This window comes from Lampris incognitus, chromosome 4, assembly GCF_029633865.1.
Source record: "Lampris incognitus isolate fLamInc1 chromosome 4, fLamInc1.hap2, whole genome shotgun sequence".
Classification (NCBI taxonomy): Eukaryota; Metazoa; Chordata; class Actinopteri; order Lampriformes; family Lampridae; genus Lampris; species Lampris incognitus.
The window spans coordinates 55,409,887-55,431,084 of record NC_079214.1 but is presented as its reverse complement, the minus strand read 5'-3'; the positions used below and the strand labels follow the sequence as shown (position 1 = coordinate 55,431,084).

Sequence of the window (21,198 nt, the reverse complement as noted above, 5' to 3'; positions counted from 1 at the left end):
CACACACCGCTCCTAGGTAAGCAGTAGTCTATTATGCTCTCACCATTAATACTCTTGGCGAACAGGTCGAGTGGTTCAAATGGTTTCAGCTGAACTAGACTGTATTAACGATTCACCTTTATTGATGAAATTTTTTTTGACAAAGTGCACAAGCATCCAAAATAAAACACAGTCACTAATGTATATAGTTGAATTCAAAGAAAGAGGAGAGAATATGGGAGGGGGAAATATTATTTTGGTACTCTTTTGTCATGATTCGATCATGCAGCAAACCTATACAGCCTCATTAGGCAACCTGTGCCATTCATCTTTCTGTACTATTAGTGAAGAAAAATACAAAATGGAGACACCAAAACAATGACTTGGTCTCCATAGTGTGTTGTTTCCCTATATACTCCTATACAAAGTGCGTACCATAGAAGAATAATGTGTCCTTCAATGCTACTTTCTAACATAAAAAGTAGTCCCATCAGACAAAGTTAAACATACTATAAAATGTATATAGGCTATGACAATATATAGAAAACGTTCTCTAAAGCACCATTTTCGGTTAAGACACATTGTGCAAATTCATTTTTCCAAATGTATTTTACAACAATGAGACAATTACTTATGAATTAAAACAATGAGACATCTATAAAAATGTACTTTGTACAACGTGGACAAAAAGTAGTTCCAAGCCAACACAAATTCTTTACATGGTGTAAAACAGTCTCTGAAAATTCAAATTTGCATTACAAAGGCTATATCTCACAGCACAGTATAGCACTGCTTGCTCCAATGCAGTGTGGACATGTGGACATACCTGATGTCTGACTGTCTGACAAAACAAAACAAAAACAAAACAAAAACAAAAAAAATAACGGGGTAAATATAAAAAAAATTCTGCATCAGCTTAACAATAAAATGCCAAAATCACACAATTACATAGGAAAATATCCAGTTGCCTATGCCCAGCCTGTGTAGAAGGTCCCAAGGTGCCTGTCTACAAAGCTGGGGGCTGGTTATACAGGCCGGAGTGTACATTTCTCTCATGAGAGTGTGTAGAGTTGCCAGGCATAAACCTTACACCGGTGTGCACTTTGGTAAAATCAGTCGTGTGCGTTATCATGGCAGCATCCTCAAGAGGCCAAAGGTCATCACAGGGGGAGCCAATAGTCAGGCATATTAGTAATTTTTAACATCCCAGCCAGTCCTTTGTGATTTCACCCAATTTGACAATCTTCAGACTTCTGTCATCCAACTTGAAATAGTGGGCGCCTTTGAAGAAGTAGCTATAATCTGTAAACAAAAAGGAATCTACATGAGAATTCTCAGTTCATACCGTTATACATAGTGACATCATTCATACTAACAGTCTTTGCATTAATAGAGAAGAAAACTTGTAATACTGCAAACAAACTGTAACAAATTATGGGCTCTATGAAACGTTGCAGGACCACAATATAAGAAGTCCCAATTTGGATGAGAGGGAAACTACCTCATTTAGCTACACACTCAAAAATTAAATCAGGCACTGGTAAAGCTAAAAGTTGAGCCCTCTTGTTTTGAGTATGCTAATCAGCAAGCATAGGATACAGAGGTGGCTCTGTAGAGAGGCACAGAGTAGTGCTATATAAACTTGTCCATTCATCGAATGGGGAATGCACTTTGTGATCCTTACAGCATGTATGTCAGGAGGAAGGGGGCAGGCAGTAATGGAAAAGTACTTGGTTGCTTGCCTTTGACCAAATCTGCACACCGACTTAGAGCATGAGGTAACATGGCTGATTGTGATCATAAACTGTGACAGAGGAGCTTTTCAGGTTTCAGTATTTAGAATTCATGTACTTATATTTTTAGCACTCCAGCTAGTATAGTGGTGAGTTTGTTCTTTGCTCATTGTTTTTTCAAAATCCATTGCATATATATTAATAATGAGGAGTAATTGCAAATTTACAATTGCACATTAAGAATAGTAAATTGGAGCTCCATGAAACATTGCTCCACAGCTTGCCATTACTAGGAAGCATTTCAATATTAAGTGCAAAGCAAAGCTCTCTTCCCAGACTGTCCCTGCCACAGACCAATGCATAACCTCAGAACTACTATCTTATTTCCTCATCTTGGCAATGTAACCAGCTCTTTATAAATTATAATTTTTTTCTTTTTTGGATTCCCCCCCCCTTTTTTCTCCCCAATTGTATCTGACCAATTACCCGACTCTTCCGAGCCCACATCCGGCTTCCCACCTGCAGACACGGCCAACTGTGTCTGTAGGGACGCCTGACCAAGCCGTAGGTAACACAGAGATTCGAACCAGCGATCCCCGTGTTGGTAGGCAATGGAATAGACTGCCACGCCACCCACGAGCCTGCCGTTCTTAAAAAAATTAATTTTGTTTCTTTTTTCTAGCTAAAGTGCATCAGCAGTGTTAACAGAGTTTGGGCATATGAATCTAGTTGTTGAAGGAGCAGTGCCAGGCATGATGAGGAAGCCAGTCTGTAGAAAGTGAACTGGCACAGATGCTAAGTGTAGCCCCATGGTCATTTCCACACACATGTCCTTTTTGCCTTGTCTTACTCTTTTTAAAGACCGTTTTCATAATACAAACTTAAACAAAAGGGCAGTCTATCAAGGACCTTTTCTGCTTTTGTCTCTGTGCCAAGCTGCACCTTGATTTATTTTCTATTTCCACTGACTTACAGATCCCTTATTGGACCTACAAATAACACATTCCAGTAAAACACAATTTTTTTGCAGCATTTTCAAGTATATATTAGTTTAGGCAGGCATTATCATGCCCAATCATACTGTTAAAGAATGACAATCACACTGTTTAATAGAGGCTCTACCAAAACTAATTTTCCACATAAAAGTCATACCAATAAATACCTATGTCTCCAAAATTGCAAACTGCATAAATATTTAAAAGATTTTTTTTTTTGTTTTTTTTACCAATGCCATTGAGACTGAAGGCAGAGTCAATGCCATCTGGGATGCCGTTCCAGGATTCAGCAATAAGCTTGGGGAAACCAGGATCCATTTTCTTAGTATCCTCATTGTACCTAGAAACATCAAAAAGAAAGAGCCTAAATAGACAATTCCTTGCTCTAGATCTTAAAGTTGGAAATGTAACCAGGCACAAACATGTTTGCACACACACATGCATGCACACACGCATGCAAACACACACACACACATACACACACACACACACAAACATGACCACTCACAAATGTCATGCAGTTATATGATGATTAAAGAGTTACGAGAAGTCGGCAATTTTGCAATATTATACATCATCATGTGGTTCAAGAGCTGTGGGAGCTGACGTGGCTTATAGCCCAGTCACTCCAAAGAAACTTATTGCTGCCGGATGTAACTCAGCACCGTAGAATCAGACTATGGCATCATCAGCGCTAGCCTGTGGTTTATCAGCCATTCTTTTGCGCTCATAATATGTTTATGTGGGCTTTGTTTCTCACCGCCAGAATTTGTCACCAGCAAACAGGTAGGTCTTCCTGTTCTTCCTGAAGTTGAAGGCTGCGTCAATATGCTGTATGTCACTGGGGAGACCAAGGTTATAGATCCTCTTGGGGTAGCCTTTCTCCACTATATCAGCTTTGTATATCCACATCTCATTGCCTAGGAGCAGAAGGTAGAGTGATAACCAAGTGAGTAGAAACACAATCATTGGTAAAATAACAGAAGAGGGCATTTTTTATATCGTCCCAGTGATGCAAAACTGGAGCTCCTTGACACACATGCTGTCATGATACATTACTCCAATTGTGAGAGGCAGTTTTATCATCAAAATCAAAATCCTTCAGAATACATGTGGTAATGTAAGTATTGGACGATGAGGAGAATGAGGGCTGGATATGTGATCACAAAGATGACATCAGAGGTTAACTATTATTGGGATTGACAATAACAGTCTTCTTACGGCCAGACTCAAACCTCCACTCGAGGAAACTATGCACCAGACCAATTTTGATTTCAGTGTCTTATTAAGTGTCTTAGAGGCTGTGGAATATATTATGTAAATCTACTCAGGAAGTTTGTAATGCTACTACACTGCAAGGCATGTATTACAAACCACTAATAACCATGTTATAATGTCCTGAGTGTCCAGAGTGTGTACCACATATAATGGCCAACATTCCTTCTACTCCTAATGTTTCAGTTCTTAGCAACGGATGACCATTAAGCCAGAAAGCATCCTAGTGGCTGAAAGCGAGAGGAAAACTGATCCATTACTCATAGAAATGGAACTGTGTCCGTTTCTCTGATGGCCACAGAAGCAAAGCTGAAATGAAAAAGATAGCAATGGCATTCTCCAACATAAACCTGCCTAATTCAAGAGGGGATAGGTCAATCCTTTTCTGCCATTCACCTCCTGGACGAACCTTTAATTACTTGTTTCCTGAACCGTACCTGCAAAGAAGACAGTCTTCTCCTCCAGCGGGTTTTCATAGGCAGCATCTATTTTGGTAGGCAGGTCAGGCCAGTAGGTGGCTACTAGCATCGGGCCACTGGGCTTGCTTCTGAAATTGACTGACCTGAACAGGAACCTGTGGGAGTGTGAGACGGGGGGGGGGGGGGGGCAGAGAGAGAAACAGAGAGAGAGAAAGGAGAGTAGGGGGAGAAGGGGATGAAAATGGAGTGAGAGTTAGACAGAGTGAGTGAGTAGGTTTGAGGAGAGAGATGGAGAGAGAGAGAGTGTGTGTGCAAGTGCTTTGTGGGCCCAGCCAGCCACAATGGCCTGATTCATGAACATCTGGTTCTCGTTACGGCCAGGGCTGCCGACGCCAGCGGAACAAGACCCATCTTGCCCGGATTTCCAACACACAGCTGCACAACAACAGCAGCTTCCCAAACTCTTTTCCACTGACCTATTTTTCAAAGAGCAAATGATTTTAACTGCCAATCGCAGAGATGACTTCCAACAATGCCTAGAAATGAAGCTACAAAGCAGTTCCCATGTACCTACTTATTTGTGAATTCCTGTCCCAAATAATGCAGAGATATCCATATGAGCCACCGTGAAAACAAAATTAACCAGTGGCTATTTAAGTTAAGAGTTCAATGGAGCTAGACCACCACATGATGGTTAGTTGAAAAAAAAAAAAGTCAATCATAAAAAAAAAATGTCAAGTATTCCCAAAATTAAAGGTTCAAAAGCTGAACTTCCTTCCATTATATTTCCTTCCTCCAGCCTTGAGATCCAGTCTACCTGACGACACACACACACACACACACACACACACACACACACACACACACACACACACACACACACACAGAAAACCCCCGCACGTCTCAAACACTAACTCTTAGGCCCAATTTAAACTCCAAATGTCGGCTAGCAGACAGATGTCTCTCGACAATTTTGACGTCATGAGAGACACTTTCTGTGTCTCCCAGGGCTGTTGTGTACGCGACACATTTTCTTATGTCGCAGACTCGCACACATTATGTTGCTTAGCTGTGACTGGATAGTTGGATTGAAGGGACGAGGTGTTCGAGCGTTGCCATGGTTTTGCTTGAGAGTGTTGTTTACATTACGCGCGCTCATTCATAAAAAGAACACTCGCTACTGTATACAACACAGCGCGTGACGCGAAACGTTTCCATAGATACCAGGATACAGTCAGCGACACTGCGACAAGCATAAATGCAACAACTCGAGAGACACTTTTTTGTCTGCCGGGAGACATTTGTCTGCTAGCCGACATTTGGAGCATAAATTGGGCTTTATTCCATTCAGATTTGAATCACTTATGGCACTTTGTTAGCAGACCGCCAAATGTATTTCTTCTATCCAGACCACCAACTGTGGATTACTTCATGCTTCTTTTCCCTGACATACCCGACACTGACAAAGTACCACTGCTTAAGGGCAACCTATCGTATAAGTATGAGGTATGAATGCCTTGCATGTGAACCTTATATAGCTGTACCAACTTTTCCAGAGGAGGTTTTGAAAAATAGCAAACGCTAGCTCGAGGCTATTGTCTGGACATTTGCAGGCCACAAGTAATCGTGGCTGTTTCTGTCTTGTAAAAGTACAGCTAGATACCTCATCAGTAGCGAGGACAAGCAGCTTTAAGCTGTAACACAAACAGACATTAGAATGGCTCTTCCTCTAAACAGACTGCACTTATTTATTTACTGGATTTTTCCCCAATTGTATCCGGCCAATTACCCCACTCCTCCGAGCCGTCCCAGTCGCTGCTCCATCCCCTCTGCCAATCCAGGGAAGGCTGCAGACTACCACATTTCTCCTCCGATACATGTGGAGTTCCCAGCCGCTTCTTTTCACCTGACAGTGAGGAGTTTCGCCAGGGGGACGTGGTGTATGGGAGGAACACACTATTCCCCCTGGTTCCCCTTCCCCCCAAACAGGCTCCCCCGACCGACCAGAGGAGGCACTAGTGCAGCGCCCAGGACATACCCATATCCGGCTTCCCACCCGCAGACACGCCCAATTGTGTCTGTAGGGATGCCCGACCAAGCTGGAGGTATCACGGGGATTTGAACCAGCGATCCCCATGTTGGTAGGGAATGGAATAGACCACCACACCACCCAGACGCCCGTGGACTGCATTTATACAGTGGTTTTCTGGTCTGACGACCACTCAAAGTGCTTTACAATGTACGCCTCACATTCACCCATTCACACACACATTCATACACTGATGGAGGAGGCTGCCATGCAAGGCACCAACCTGCTCATCAGGAGCGCTTAAGGGTTCAGTGCCTTGCTCAAGGACACTTCCACATGCTCTCTGGAGGAGCTGGGGATCAAACCAGCGACCTTCTGATTATACAGCCACTCTGCGTCATGAGCTGTGCCACAGTAAAACTCCAGACAGACATTGTCTTTCATGCTGTGCTAAGTGAAAACTTTTAAGTGTTACCCGTTGCATCATTGCCAAATTCTACCTTCAACTTAAATAATATGGGAGGAAGGGGAATCCACCTTTTATGACAGGATAGTCAAGTAAACACTTGCTGGAGCCTGAAGGGCCTCCAGTTTTTATTTGAGGCCATAAACATTACCTTCTGTAATGACTTCAGAAGCCCATGTACAAGACAAAGCCTTCAGACAGCTAATTGAAGGTTACAGCAACAGGCCTGCATTCAAATTTTACTCATTCTAAGTTTTTTAATTGGCTTAAGTCTACCTCTTCCTCATTTCACTCTTAATCCTCCCTGGTCATAAAGTAGCCAACTTCTTAAACTTATGGTGCTGAGGCACACATTGCAAACACAACTAACTTTAAAAGCACAACAAAATAAAAAAATTGCTTAAACATGTCGATCAGGGTCATGTTCTGTTTAAAAGCAGGGTCCGGGGGCATCCGGGGAGCGTAGTGGTCTATTCCATTGCCTACCAACATGGGGAATCAGTGGTTCGAAGCCCCGTGTTACCTTCGGCTTGCTCGGGTGTGCCTACAGACACAACTGGCCATGTCTGCGGGTGGGAAGCCGGATGGGGGTATGTGTCCTGGTCGCTACACTAGTGCCTCCTCTAGTTGGTCGGGGTGCCTGTTGGGGGGGGGGGTGGCTGGGGGGGAATAGTGTGATCCTCCCACGTGCTACATCCCCCTGGTGAAACTCCGCACTGTCAGGTGAAAAGAAGCGTCTGGCGACTCCACATATATCGGAGGAGGCGTGTGGTAGTCTGCAGCTCTCCCTCTCTCAGCAGAGGGGGTGGAGCAGAGACCGGGATGGCTCGGAAGAGTGGGGTAAAAAAAAAAAAGCAGGGCCCAATGAGCACAATGAGCAGCAGTACACCATTAACTGCAATTATCTTGAAGTTCAGCTCGTTAATGATTGGGAAGTTTTGATTACAAACAATGCAATGAAATTTCAATGGATTAAAAAAAACAAACAAAAAAAACCTAAAGGTCCCAAATGAAAAATGCATTTTCATTCTTGTTGCTCCTTCAATCTTCTCTTAATTTATGTATGTCATATGTATCTAACACTATGTTCTATATATTCACAAGAAAAAAAATCCTTTTTTGGCTTACGAGAATGGCTTATGTTTTTCTCTTCCTGACAAACACTCTTTTTTTCAATTATGTCATCATGCACTTGCAGGTATACACCAACAATAATGACCAATGAATGGGAGCAAGATTGAGAGGAGACGATTGACGTCTACCACCAAATTGAAACTAGCTATAATATACATCCATGTCTACACTCTTCTAAAAATGCCTGGCTGTTAATGGCTGTCAGTAAAATCAAACTCCAAACTCCCTCCATTCACAAAATACCACCTAACCATTCTGTTTTTTTTAGGATTTCCCCCCCTTTTTCCCCTCAGTTGTACCCGGCCAATTACCCCACTCTTCTGAGCCGCACTGGTCACTGCTCCACCCCCTCTGCTGATCTGCGGAGGGCTGCGGACTACCACATGACTCCTCCAACACGTGGAGTCACCAGATGCTTCTTTTCACTTGACAGTGAGGAGTTTTACCAGGGGGACGTAGTGCATGGGAGGATCATGCTATTCCCCCCAGTTCCCCCTCCCCCCCTTAACAGGTGCCCTGACCAACCAGAGGAGGCGCTAGTGCAGCGACCAGGACACAGACACGGCCAACTGTGTCTGTAGGGACGCCCGACCATTCTGTTACATTCAGATCTACTGCTTTAGGTCATGCCAGCTTAAATATCTGCTGACAACTGAGGGCTAGAATAAGGCTGAAACTGTATAGAAAAAAAAACAGCTAAATGTTGTAAAATCCAAGTATCACACAGTTATAAAGATATGTGTTGGTTATGAAAGCTCTTTGGGCAAATTTTAAATGAATCCAGGCAGTAGTAGTATCAATATCAGTCAGTAATAATGACGACTATCCAATTTCACATACTTAAGCTGCAGTATGCCTGTCACATTAAAATTGCAAGAAAAAAATAACTTTGAAATGCAAACAGGGGATGCCAAAATATCTCTCTCCTGATAATATCTCTCTAGTGAGATAACCATACCCCATGAGTCCCTAAATAGCTTGAGTGCATCCACTGTACAGGCGATGGGGAGATGCAATGCTCCCTTTCACCATTCACAGATAAATCATGAGCCTGATTTTTTTTTTTTACAGTGATGTGCACTATTGCATTTGAAGCTTCTGCTGAGCTTCACAGAGTAAATCTTCATTCAAACTTCCATAATCCACAGAGCATTATCACACACACTAGCCCACGGGCCTATTGTTGATCACTGCTAATGCACACACAGAGTCCTAACAAGCTCTTGAAATAACTTGTACACCAAAGCAGGCTTTGTGAGCAGGACTTGTTTGTGTGTGTGTGTGTATGTGTGTGTGTGTTTTTACAGTCTCAAACTCAAAAGTATGAGGCAAAGCTGGGGAAACTGAATGAATTCTCTCTTTGGTATTGAGGTCTGCTGGCCTGTTTGCATTGGACATGTTTCCAAAATGGTCGAGACAGACTAGATAGAAAACTCTGCTGACCTCAGAATTGTGATGTGTGGGGTGTGACTGAAGTTAATACAAAATGTCCAGTCATGATGGGATTTGCTGCGGCAATTTGGTAACATCATTTCCATTATTTGTTTTTGTTTAAAGCTATTCAGAGAAGAATTTGTCTGAAATACTCTATTAGTGACATAGTAATAACTTTATAAATCAAAATACATTGATTCAAAGGGGGTTTAGCTTGAACCACAGCACTTAACTAATAGTAAACAACAACAACAACAACAACAACAAAGACTTCCTCCTCTACTATGGGTCAGTGAGTAAATCTTCACTTACAATTGTTTGTCCTCCCCGGGGCCAGAGGAGGATGGGAAAATGGCCAAGGAATAATAACTTTTGTATTTGGTTTGAGAGTAAGGATATCTCTTTCTTTTTTTTTCTCGAAACTACTTTTTTTTTCTGTCTCAATATCTAATAAGCATAAAAACCAAAAGCTACCCTCACTTCATCCACAACAAAAAATAGGGTGAGTCAACAAAGAAAGGATTCACTGTTAGAATCGTACTAAACAAAAATCTGTGTTGAAAAGAATATGGTATGGGTTATGAGATACAATTTGCATTTTCCACCTCTTTTCAGAGCTTTAATTGAGGTATTTGGTTATGTTTGTTATGTTCTTTCTGCAGATTTAAGACGGGAATTAAATGAAATGAGCACATAAGGACAAGGTCTAACTTTCCTGAGTGTCCAACACACTGATTTAACAGCAAGTTCTATGATGGTCAAATATGACTTTCTGCAAGGGGGTAGACTATGCACATCCAACATTACCAGTAAGTTGGAACAAATAAACAAGCTGATAGGATGAAAAAAAAGCAAGAGTATGAAAAACACCAAATCATTAGCTGTACCTTCATCATTTGAGGTTAAACACATTTTTACCTCAGTCTTTACCAAGCATTGGCATGTCTGATTACAACAACAAAAAAAAAAAGGAAAATGTATATGATAATTGATTGGTTAGTTACATTACCTGTCCTTGAAGAAGAAGGTCTCCCCCCTGATCTGTGCCACAGCATCGAAGAGATCTGGCTCACTACAGAGGTCCATTGGTGTGACGGGACCCTGGGTGGGAGCCAGGGGCTTGTCTGAGGACCCACCTAACAGCAAGAGATAGACCAGAATGACATTCTCTTTTTTTTCCTTCCCCCCCCTCTTTTCCCCCCAATTGTATCTGGCCAATTACCCTACTCTTCCGAGTTGTCCTGATCCAGGGAGGGCTGCAGACTACCACATGCCTCCTCCGATACATGTGGAGTCGCCAGCCGCTACTTTTCACTTGAGAGTGAGGGGTTTCGCCGGGGGGATGTAGCATGTGGGAGGTTCACGCCATTCCCCCCAGTCCCCCCCCCCCGAACAGGTACCCCAACCGACCAAAGGAGGCACTAGTGCAGTGATCAGGACACATGCCCACATCCAGCTTCCTACCCGCAGACACGGCCAATTGTGTCTGCAGGGACGCCCGACCAAGCCGGAGGTAACATGGGGATTCGAACCACCGATCCCCATGTTGGTAGGCAACGGAATAGACCACTGCGCTACCTGGACGCCCCAGACTGTTGCTCTTTTGAGGAAGTAATTCATATGTGATAAGAAATGAAATACTTAAGCTTGATACAAGCTAATATACAAGTTTTAATTGGTTTTGTTTAGAAAATGATTTCCAAATAATGGTTTCATCACCTTATCTGTAACTGCACATATTAATAGGCTACAAAAAAAAACAAAGAATGCTGTTGATTATTATTACCTTTTGATAAATATGTCCCCTGGTTCACAGTGTAATGACAGTAAATTGAATTGTACTGAACTGAATTGCAATGAGGGAAGCACGGGCTCGGCTCACTGCCTGCTGAGATGAAAACCCTACGAACACTTTCACTCAGACATAGCCAGATGATTTGGAAATATCGCAACATAAACTAAATTTGCCAGAAAACATAAGTCTTTCAGAGACAATTTAGGAATTTGTCATTTTTCAGTGCGCTTTAATGTGAAGCTAAAGCCAAAACTATATCCTTGACGGCTTAAAATTAAACTAATGGGAAATTTGATGAAACTTAAACCGTTTCCAAACAAAAAATCTTCTCCATACAACTCTTAAGTATGTGTGGTAGCTTTGATTTCAAAGGGTGGGAGTGTTTTTGTGAGGAAATCACTTTCTTCACAGTAAATATAAGTAGCAGAATTACATCACTACAGTTTCATCTCACCATAGAGCTCTTGGATGCCTCTGATATCATCGTCAGACAGTTTGAAGTTCTTGGTGAAGGTGTAGATAGGAGCCATCAGTGCGCCAGGATCCTGCGAGTGCTCCAAGCCCAGGGCATGACCAAACTCATGTGCCGCCACCAGGAACAAACTGTAGCCTGGAAATAGTCAATACTTATGAGCATGAGAGCCAATAACAACACAACTAGTAGTTCAAAAGAATCTCCATATTATGTCTGAGAGGTATGTGCTATTAAAACGAGGCAGGCAATACAACTGCAGTCCATTAGCTTGATAATGACATGAAGCATCATTTCAAAAATAAGAATACCTCTTACAATAGTTAGCTACAGACACAAAATACCAGTAGTTGAGTTTCCAGAACTGGGATGAAAATAACTCTTGTTTGTGCTTGCCAAGAGTCCCAGACTTGCTAGTTTTACCTATCAGAATGAGTCAGACTGATGAATTACATTACATTTCACTGGGTTAAGGAGTAGACTGGCCTCAATTAAAGTCTCCTTCTGGCCTGAGTATCCTCTAGAAACGTTACCTATATTTTCAGTGCTCTGTACCTTGGTCAGGGCAGAAACCCCACTTGCGGTCGTCGTCGTAACTCTTGGTGGTGGCGCACCACATTTTGCCGTCACTGCGTCCAGAGGCCGTGCAGCCATCATAGGTGTCTCCCAGGAAAGTGAAGGGGAAAACGCACGGGCTTCCCTCAGAGTTTCCTCCCACTGTTGACATTGCTGTAGGAGTATCAAGTGATATCTATCAACGGCGTGTTAAAAAAAAAATCAAGTTTACCCTCTTTTAGCTGTCATCACGTAGTGAGCTACATTATGGTGGCTTGCAAACTCATTTCAAAGTTTAAAGATTTTTATTTTAAAAAAATTAAGATCCTGGTTTACATTTCTTGTGAAGTGATAGCAGATGATTCAGAAAGCAGCATCATTAAAGGAAGCCGCACAACAGACAACAACATCAATGACTCCTCCTCTGGGCACAAAACAAAAACGCACTCATCCAAATTTCTCTTCTTCCAAAAGACAAATAATATTCTATTTGGCAAGACTGATTTTATGCGGTTTTATCTTCATTTCTTATTCAGCACAAGCTAACACACACGGCTCCACTGCACAGCTGCATTCCCAGTCAATTAGAAACAGATGAAAACCCCAGTTGTCTTACCTCCGCCCCCATCTCTCTCTCTCCCTCCCTTATCCCTCCTTCCTCCTCCACCCAAACCCAAGAACCAGACCCACTGACAGAATGGAAAAATAAGAATTGCCATTGCACTGTAAAACACATTTACAGCCATTCAGAAGGCCACTACCAAGAAATAAAACCACAGTTGGGATGTTCCTGTGGACCAAGACAGCATATGTCCTACAAGGACCAGCAGATAAACACAAACACTGTCAAACAGTGATACACATTCTACAGACCGAACTATGCATCCAAGCCTGCAAACATCAGAAATCAGAATCATGTTTACTGGCCATGTAGATTTGTAAATACATGGAGTTTGACTCCGGTTCGTGGCTCTCTCAGTGTACTTAACATAGAATAACAACACTACTTCACAACAATCTTCAGATATATACACAAGGATTGAGTTATACAGGAGAAATAAGAGGCGATAAAGTGCAATGGTGCAGAGAATATGCCTAACTGCTTCAGCTTCAGCAGTAGTCCAGTGTTGAATGGATGGTCTGATTTTGATTTCTACAGAACAACTACTGGGAGCCAGTAGGATATCCCTTGAAAAAATTAAAAAGAAATAATATTTTTTTTTTTTTAAAAACCCTCAAATAAACCATGCAGAGTTTCTACTTATAAGCAGTAGAAACCGGAGTCAGGATAATCTTACTCACAAATACAATAATAACACAGACTAGACTGTACCACCTACCAGTTTCAGGGCAGAAGCCATATCTTGTGTCACGGTCATAGTTGTCAGTGGTGGCACACCAGCGATAACCATCATCACGACCCTGAGTGGTGCACCCTTCATATTTATCCCCCTGGAAATAGAAGGGGAACTTACAAGGCTCTCCATTGGCATTTCCGCCCAGGGTGAACAGCACTGTAACAACACACATACAAATAAATGTTACACGTGCAATTAAGATGAAATCACACCTTAAAATCAGATCCCTCTGAATTTTGTTTGGCATTATACCATCAGATTTTTCCATTTTCTTATTGCACTATTCGTTTCTCAAATAAAAAAACAACAACAAACAAACAAAACAAACAAACGGTGAGAAACAGCAAATCTTCTCATTGTATGTACCATATATACATGTGTAGGAAGTGGTATTAACCCACCCACACTGTCCTGTTAGATTTCATCACAAGCTTCAGTTATGTCTTCCATCATATTAAACAAACTAGTACATGTGTACTTTGGCAGCTGGTTGTAATGAACATATGATAGTATCAGCACCATGGACAGCAACATAACACAGATAAACAAAACATTTGACAATGCCCAGTGTTTTGAAGTAGGACAGTAACTTGGAAAAGAGAATATTCCATAATTCATTCCAAACAAAAACATCATTTTCCTGGCATACTTTCCAACCTACTTTTTCCGTGTCCAAAATCAACAGAGCAACTTTAAAACAAATTTCAGTCTGAATCGATGTAGAACTTGGCCAACAGGGAAAGACGGATAGAAATTACAGAACTAACGCAAATTTTTGTGGTTCAGCCACATGCAAATAGGGCATGGTAGTACTATAACACTGCTAAGGGGAGCCGTCCATATGGAAAATGGATGTGTGGATATATGTGCATAGTATTAAAACTTCCAAACTAGAGCAGTGCACTCGGTAGAGTGCGGATCTTCGCCAGACGTACATATGTATTCTCCCTTCTCCATATATGCACACATGTACAGAAAAAGCAATATTTTTCCTGCCATTATAAGACTTTTGCACAGTGCCGACTCGACTGAATGGGAAATATGCAAAAAGAAGAGAAGTTTTTAATATGCAACACCGAAACTAAAAATTCTGCAGCCTCCTAGGTGCATGAATGCAACCAAGTCTGACATGAAATGACAGAGATCAGGCTATCATAATTTCAAAGCCCTTATTAAAAGATTTCATGATATAAATGAACAAAGGCGATGGCTGCTGCAATAAAACGACAGTAAGAAAACATAGCTCAGCCATATGAAATGTTTTATTGTGGCCAGTGAGATGATTTCCAGCTGTGACTGTGATTGATCCTACTCTGAATTGTTAAAGCAGAGTTTTAACATTATAGAGACTATTGCACTTTTTTTGTGTGGATTTTCTCCCCGATTGTATCCGGCCAATTACCCCACCCTTCCAAGCCATCCCGGTTGCTGCTCCACCCCCTCTGCCGATCCAGGGAGGACTGCAAACTACCACATGTCTCTTCCCATACTTGTGGAGTCACCAGCCTCTTCTTTTCACCTGACAGTGAGGCGTTTCGCCAGGGGGACGTAGCGCATGGGAGGATCACACTATCCCCCCCCCCCCCCGAACAGGCACCTCGATCAACCAGAGGAGGTGCTAGTGCAGCCAGGACACATACTCACATCCGGCTTCCCACCCGCAGGCACAGCCAGTTGTGTCTGTAGGGATGACCGACCAAGCCGGAGGTAACACGGGGATTCGAACTGGCGATCCCCCGTGTTGGTAGGCAACGGAACAGACCACCACGCTACCTGGACGCCCTGACTATCACACTTCTATGTGGCAGCAAGGTGAATAAGGCGAATTATTTTTGGTTCATCCAATGTTCCTCCAGTTCTCCTGTGCTGAGAAGTGACTGATTTGCTGGCTTGCGAAATATGATCAACTTCCCATTTACTTTCAATACTCATACCCAAATACATAATGTTCTGGTTTTTACACTGTCACTGCCCGATCTGACTCTACACGGTTGACTCAGGGTGATAGAAAGCAGTATTGGTCGAGCAAGCTAGAGATTTAATGAGGAGAGGGAGTGGCCATAGCAAGAACAAATATTTTTCTTCGAAGGTTTTTAATTACCACAACCCCAAGAGGTTCTTCATCATACAGTTATAACTGTGCATAAAAATTTTCAGGCTAATAAGTCCAGTAGTTCCTGAGATTAGCCACGGACACACACATACGTATATACATAATGTGTATACATACACACACACACACACACACAATAATCAAAATGCATAATCCCCTCCAGGCTTCAGCCTGGCGGAGATAATGACATACTGAATATCATGATATTGGATCGTCATAACAGAAGAAAGAACAAATGGTAAACTCACACTCATGGGGGCAGAAGCCATATTTGCTATCTTCGTCAAAGTTGTAGGTTGTGGAACACCATAGGAAGCCATCATCACGGCCCTGAGATGTACAGCTGCTGTACTCTTTGCCCATGAACAGGAACGGGAACTTACAGAACTCCCCCTCAGCGTTGCCAAACCTCACCTTCACCACTGCCAAAAAATTAAAACAATTCATCTTACAATTTAGAGAGGGGTCTGTAACAACTGGACATGAAAATAGGTTTGTGGATTGCCTTTACACAAATAATAATTTCAGGGGAGAAGTTCTGGACTGTAGGCTGCAGATATCTGGACCAAACAGTGCTTTCAAATACTCTCTATAAGTTTGTTTTTATCCATTTAAAGCTTCAAATGGGTGGGATGCATCACATGGGCTAACATAAAAAGTACTAGAAAGTTTAGACCATCAGAAAAGAATATGAAAGTTAAATACCTGGCTGTAAACATAAGAAGAAAGAAGGCCATTTTATTTTGTCATTGTACAGGTTATAATGAAATTTGTTTTCTGCATTTAACCCATCCTATTGTATAGGAGCAGTGGGCAGATGCAGCGCCCGCGGACCAACTCCAATTCTTCTTTCCATTGCCTTGCTCAAGGACACGGACAAGAGTATTAACCCTAACATGCATGGTGGGAGGAAACCGGAGCACCCGCAGGAAACCCATGTAGACATGGGGAGAACATGCAAACTCCACACAGAAAGGTCCTGGGATGGCCCGGGGTTTGAACCCAGGAGCTTCTTGCTGTGAGGCAACAGTGCTAACCACTGGGCCACCGTGCCACCCCTGTACTGTAATGATGTGGCAAATCTCTGCAGGTTGAATCAACTAAGATTTGCAAATGATTTCTGATACAGGTCCACACATTCACAACTTATCGTGATGAAAAATTGTGAAACCCTTAAAAGTCCATTTTTATTTGGTGAATTACGTTTCTCCTGTACCTTGGCCCTCTCCCAGCGTCCACTGCTCATCATCGTCAAAATGGGAGTCTCCCCCAATTCCTGGTCCCGGTGCAAAAGCATGAGCCAGGAGTCCATCTTTGCCATCAAAAGGGTAGCCATCTCCATGCTCTGTGGATGACATGGTTCATTTCAAAAGTAATGTTGGGGGAGAATTTGTTTTCAAGGATGCTTTTTATTGTGATGTTTTCTTTTTTTAAATCATAAGTAAAACTGAGAGGAAAAAAGGTTTTTGTGCACCTCAGTTAAACGCTAACTGCAACTTGCTTGCTTAAATTTATGAAAACAAACAGGTACCAATCACGACCAATTATCTTGTGGAATCCATGTTTCACCAAGTAACAGCAAAAAAATAATAGCTGAAACTGATCTATTTTCAAGTTTTACTTTTTTACCCCTCTAATTCTCTTACTTTTCTCTCTGTTTCCCATAAGTGCTTGTTTTCGTTGCTGTGCTGTCATAATAAATGAGGTCTTTACAGACAGGTTCAGCTGGGGTTAGACAGGGCAAATGCTGTCTCTCATGGTTATTTTAGCTGAAACGGCCTAAGTAAACAGTTAAACAGTTTGGAGACGGTAATCCCCATAAGTTTGCCAAATCTTACTCAAATATAGGTTGCAGAAGTAGGGTGTTAGCATTCTAACATGCATGTCTTAGTCACACTTAATCATAAATCAACCAGACAGTGACCTCTGCTGAACAGTTTGCTTACTCGGAGTCTGGTTAACGTCACATTTACTGACAAGAGACAAGGGATCTAACAGGAAACCGATGATTTTCTGGGGTAGTCACGCTTTGGTTTATAGCATCCTTGCTGCATGGGTTTGGCAGGGATTGCGAATAAATTTTGGACTTTAACTGTCATTCCTGTGTCCAATGAAGGCAGTCGGGTCTGAGTGAGTAAAGAACACAAAGCATTTCACAAAGCCGGAGAAATGAGAGTCCTGTGTAATAAATCCAATAAAGAAATATTGTTTCTGAGATAATCATAGACGGTAACTGATATTAAAACGATCAAAGGAAATACTAAATCACGTCCTCAAAGACAGAATCCCTATAATTGGCCATTGTGCAGCTCCGAGATCCACAGTAATACATGATTGCTGGCTTCGTCTTTGAGACAGAGTTCAGCATGCTAACAAATACTAATCACGCAGTCAGAAGTATACGGCCATAAGAACACCGACTGCAATGCAAAGACTTGAATCATCCCGTTTCTGTAGTTCTTAAAGTGTCTAAAATTGTGTTGTAATGTTGCTCTTGATAAAAACACAATGTCACAGATAGCGGATTACTATTTAGTAAGACTGACCACTGAATGTGTTTTTTTATCATCTTTTTTTTCTCCAGCTGTACACGCAAATGATGAAAATAGGCACTAATAAACCCATCAGTGTTCTGCAACACACAGCCCTATTGTACATCCACCTTACTAATAAATGTGTGCCAAAAATCATAATCGGATACCGTTGCGGCCAAAATTGATCATGATGTCTGCCTCTCCGTCCATGATGCGGGTGAATGTGAGTGGGGTGACGTCGCTCCATACTTTGAAGGCTCTAAAGAAGGCATCATCTATGGTCTCTTCATCCAGATCGGGAGAGTGTCCTAAGATTCTGAAGAGTTGAAAATCAAAATTGAAAAAAATTAAATACATACATGATAAACCCCCTCCAATCCTAGTTCAAACACTAGTAATTCTTTGTGTTTGTTGTTTCAGACTGCAGTTTTCCATATATGACACAACAATGAATGTTATTGTAAGTCTTTTTTTTTGTAATAGCAGGTACCTAGAGCATCAGGCAACAGTGGATATATCGAGTTTATCCTAATTAAACTAAAACCACACATTACACAAATGATCCTTAAAACCATCTAAAAAAATCATTAAGGTAAATATAACAAGAATTACGGCCATGCTTGGCATAATCGACGTAGGTGTGTAGTCGGTTTTGACGTCAGACTTCGAAGGACAAACGCATAAAAAAGGATATTTCTTTTTCTTTCCCTGAGACTTCTCTTCTTAAGATAATGGATGTGAATCCAGCTACAGTGGTACAGTAAATAGATGACTCATCTGGGGAAAATGCTCCCTGACACAGTTCAACCACAAACCCTCTTATGATTTTGTCTACTCTGTGCATTCCTAAGTACAGACTGAGATCACATATTGTTCTTCTTGGCTTGCCATCCTCCATCCTATTTTCAGGCACACAGACATCTAAGTCGAAATAGTCGGAACAGGCGTACTTGCAACACATGCACGCGCGCACTCATGCACCCCCCCCCCAATAAAACACACACTGGAACTTTTTTTTTTTTATAGTTTCTAGCGGTCGGCACACAGAGTTTGGGGAATAAAACCTTCTATATCTCAGTGTTTTTGTGTGTAATAAACCAAGGTTTAAAAAAAAAAAAGCATGTGAAAATGTCATGATGGATTGCTTAGGCCCGCCTTTAAGTACCAAGTAGGCGTGGCTTGGACTGAACAATGCCAGCTGTTACTTTACATGACCCCAGGAGAGGGGGGAACACTTTATGTGCTCGACTTCATGGTGACATTTAAGATCTCCAAATGTGCTGAACCCAACCCAACTGCGCTTCGTACCAGCAAACAATTAGAAGTATTTGAAAAAAAAAACCCTACTTGATTCAGGGTTTTTTTTAAGCGAGCCTACCCACACGGGCTCCATCATGCCAAGCGCACGTTAAATGTGCGCGTGCTGCTGACCTGTAGGTGATGTCTTTCTTTTGCCACATGGGTTTCCTGTGGAAGAAGTTGTAATTGGCCACATCTGGAACGCCACAGCGGGGCTTTTTCATGATCTCGACGGTTTTGGCATCAACCTCTCCGGTCTCTTGCAGGGAAAAGAATTTCTGCATTTTCTTCAGCGTGTCCTTGAGCACCATAAGGTTGCATCTGTCTTGCGGGCATCCGTAAAATTTGTTTAAGTAACGCTGAAAGAGAGGAAGAAAACACAAGCATAGTTCGTTTCTGCCCCCCGTTTACTCACCCACTTCGTGCTGGCCAGAACTGTTCAAGCACAATTAATACTAAAAAAAAAAAAAAAAAGGAGTGGGGGGGGGGTAGTTTTTTTTAAAAGTGATGGGGAAATGGGGAGATTTGAGTAGCAGATCGTATCTCCCCCTTTACTCGGCCGTGCGAACTTTTAACACGCTGTAAGAAGAAACAACAAAAAATAAGCCAACACTTACCAAGGCAACTTCTTTGTCCGTCACGGGGGTGGTGTCGTCCCCAGGGAACCTGATAATAGGCGAAGGGGCCGCGCAGATGTTTAGAAAGGCGACGAACTGAAGCAAAAACAGCTTAAGGACGGCGTGACGAGTCGCGAGGGTCGTCGGCGGATCCATGTTTCCAGGTCGGCGGCGTGCGGCGGGGTGGAGAAGCGGGGCTGTGTCGTCAGGTCCCGGCTTCGCCTCGCAGTCCTTTTCAGCCTCAACACTCCTGCGCTGCCTCCTCCGCTCTCGACTGCGTGTGTGCGTGTGTGTGTGTGTGCGTTTTTTTTTTTTGCTTTTTTCTCCCCCCCCCCCCCTTAACGGGACATCCTGAACCTCAGCGCCGTGAACTTACTCACTTCTGCTTACACACGCACTTTTTCCGACGCTTTCCTCACCGGCGAGACTGCGCAGTCAACATTTCAGCGAGTCGGCCCGCGGCCAAAGATAAGAACACTTCGCCTTAAGGCTAACCCGCCTTTACGTTAAGTAGGCACGCTTTTGCTAGTTCGGAGAAGTCTTTTGGAAGGAGACTGACCCAATAATCGTATTTTGGGGGGTGTTGTCTACTTTTATTTAAAATATATATATATATATATATATAGTTTATTCCAATCTCTACATCGGAATTAAAGAGACAAACATTGCACATTACACATTAGAATAACGAAGATGAATGGGCACGGTTTTGCGCGTGCGCAGTTCGCCCCGATTTTGGACCATACCTGTGGCGCGCTGTCACGTGACTGTAACCGCCCTAGAACGTGCGGGGATGCTGGCACTGACGTTTCTGCTGTTGTACGCCGTGATTTCCAAGACTGCGTCCCAAATCAGTAACTGCACACAAATTAGACCTCCCGAGCTTTTTGTTATTTCCAAGGTAGGCTTTTCTTATGCAACTGAAATCAATTGGGAGGGGGCGGGGAGAACTCCAACCGTTAGCAACGGTCAAATTCCTCCCCGCGACCCT

The 21,198-nt window shown here is 42.5% G+C and overlaps 1 protein-coding gene across 1 annotated transcript; it reads right to left on the bottom strand.

The window, feature by feature from the left end:
• Positions 1 to 102: 102 nt before the first annotated feature.
• mmp2 (matrix metallopeptidase 2) lies at positions 103 to 20,520 on the bottom strand. Its single transcript, XM_056279453.1, has 13 exons — positions 20,208 to 20,520; positions 19,723 to 19,949; positions 18,459 to 18,607; positions 16,974 to 17,102; positions 16,006 to 16,179; positions 13,627 to 13,800; positions 12,287 to 12,460; positions 11,714 to 11,869; positions 10,474 to 10,600; positions 4,420 to 4,556; positions 3,468 to 3,627; positions 2,938 to 3,047; positions 103 to 1,281 (listed from the first exon to the last, which is right to left on the bottom strand). Exons 1-13 carry the CDS (start codon positions 20,361 to 20,363, stop codon positions 1,178 to 1,180), a joined length of 1,977 nt encoding a protein of 658 aa, XP_056135428.1. The 5' UTR covers positions 20,364 to 20,520; the 3' UTR covers positions 103 to 1,177.
• Positions 20,521 to 21,198: the final 678 nt, after the last annotated feature.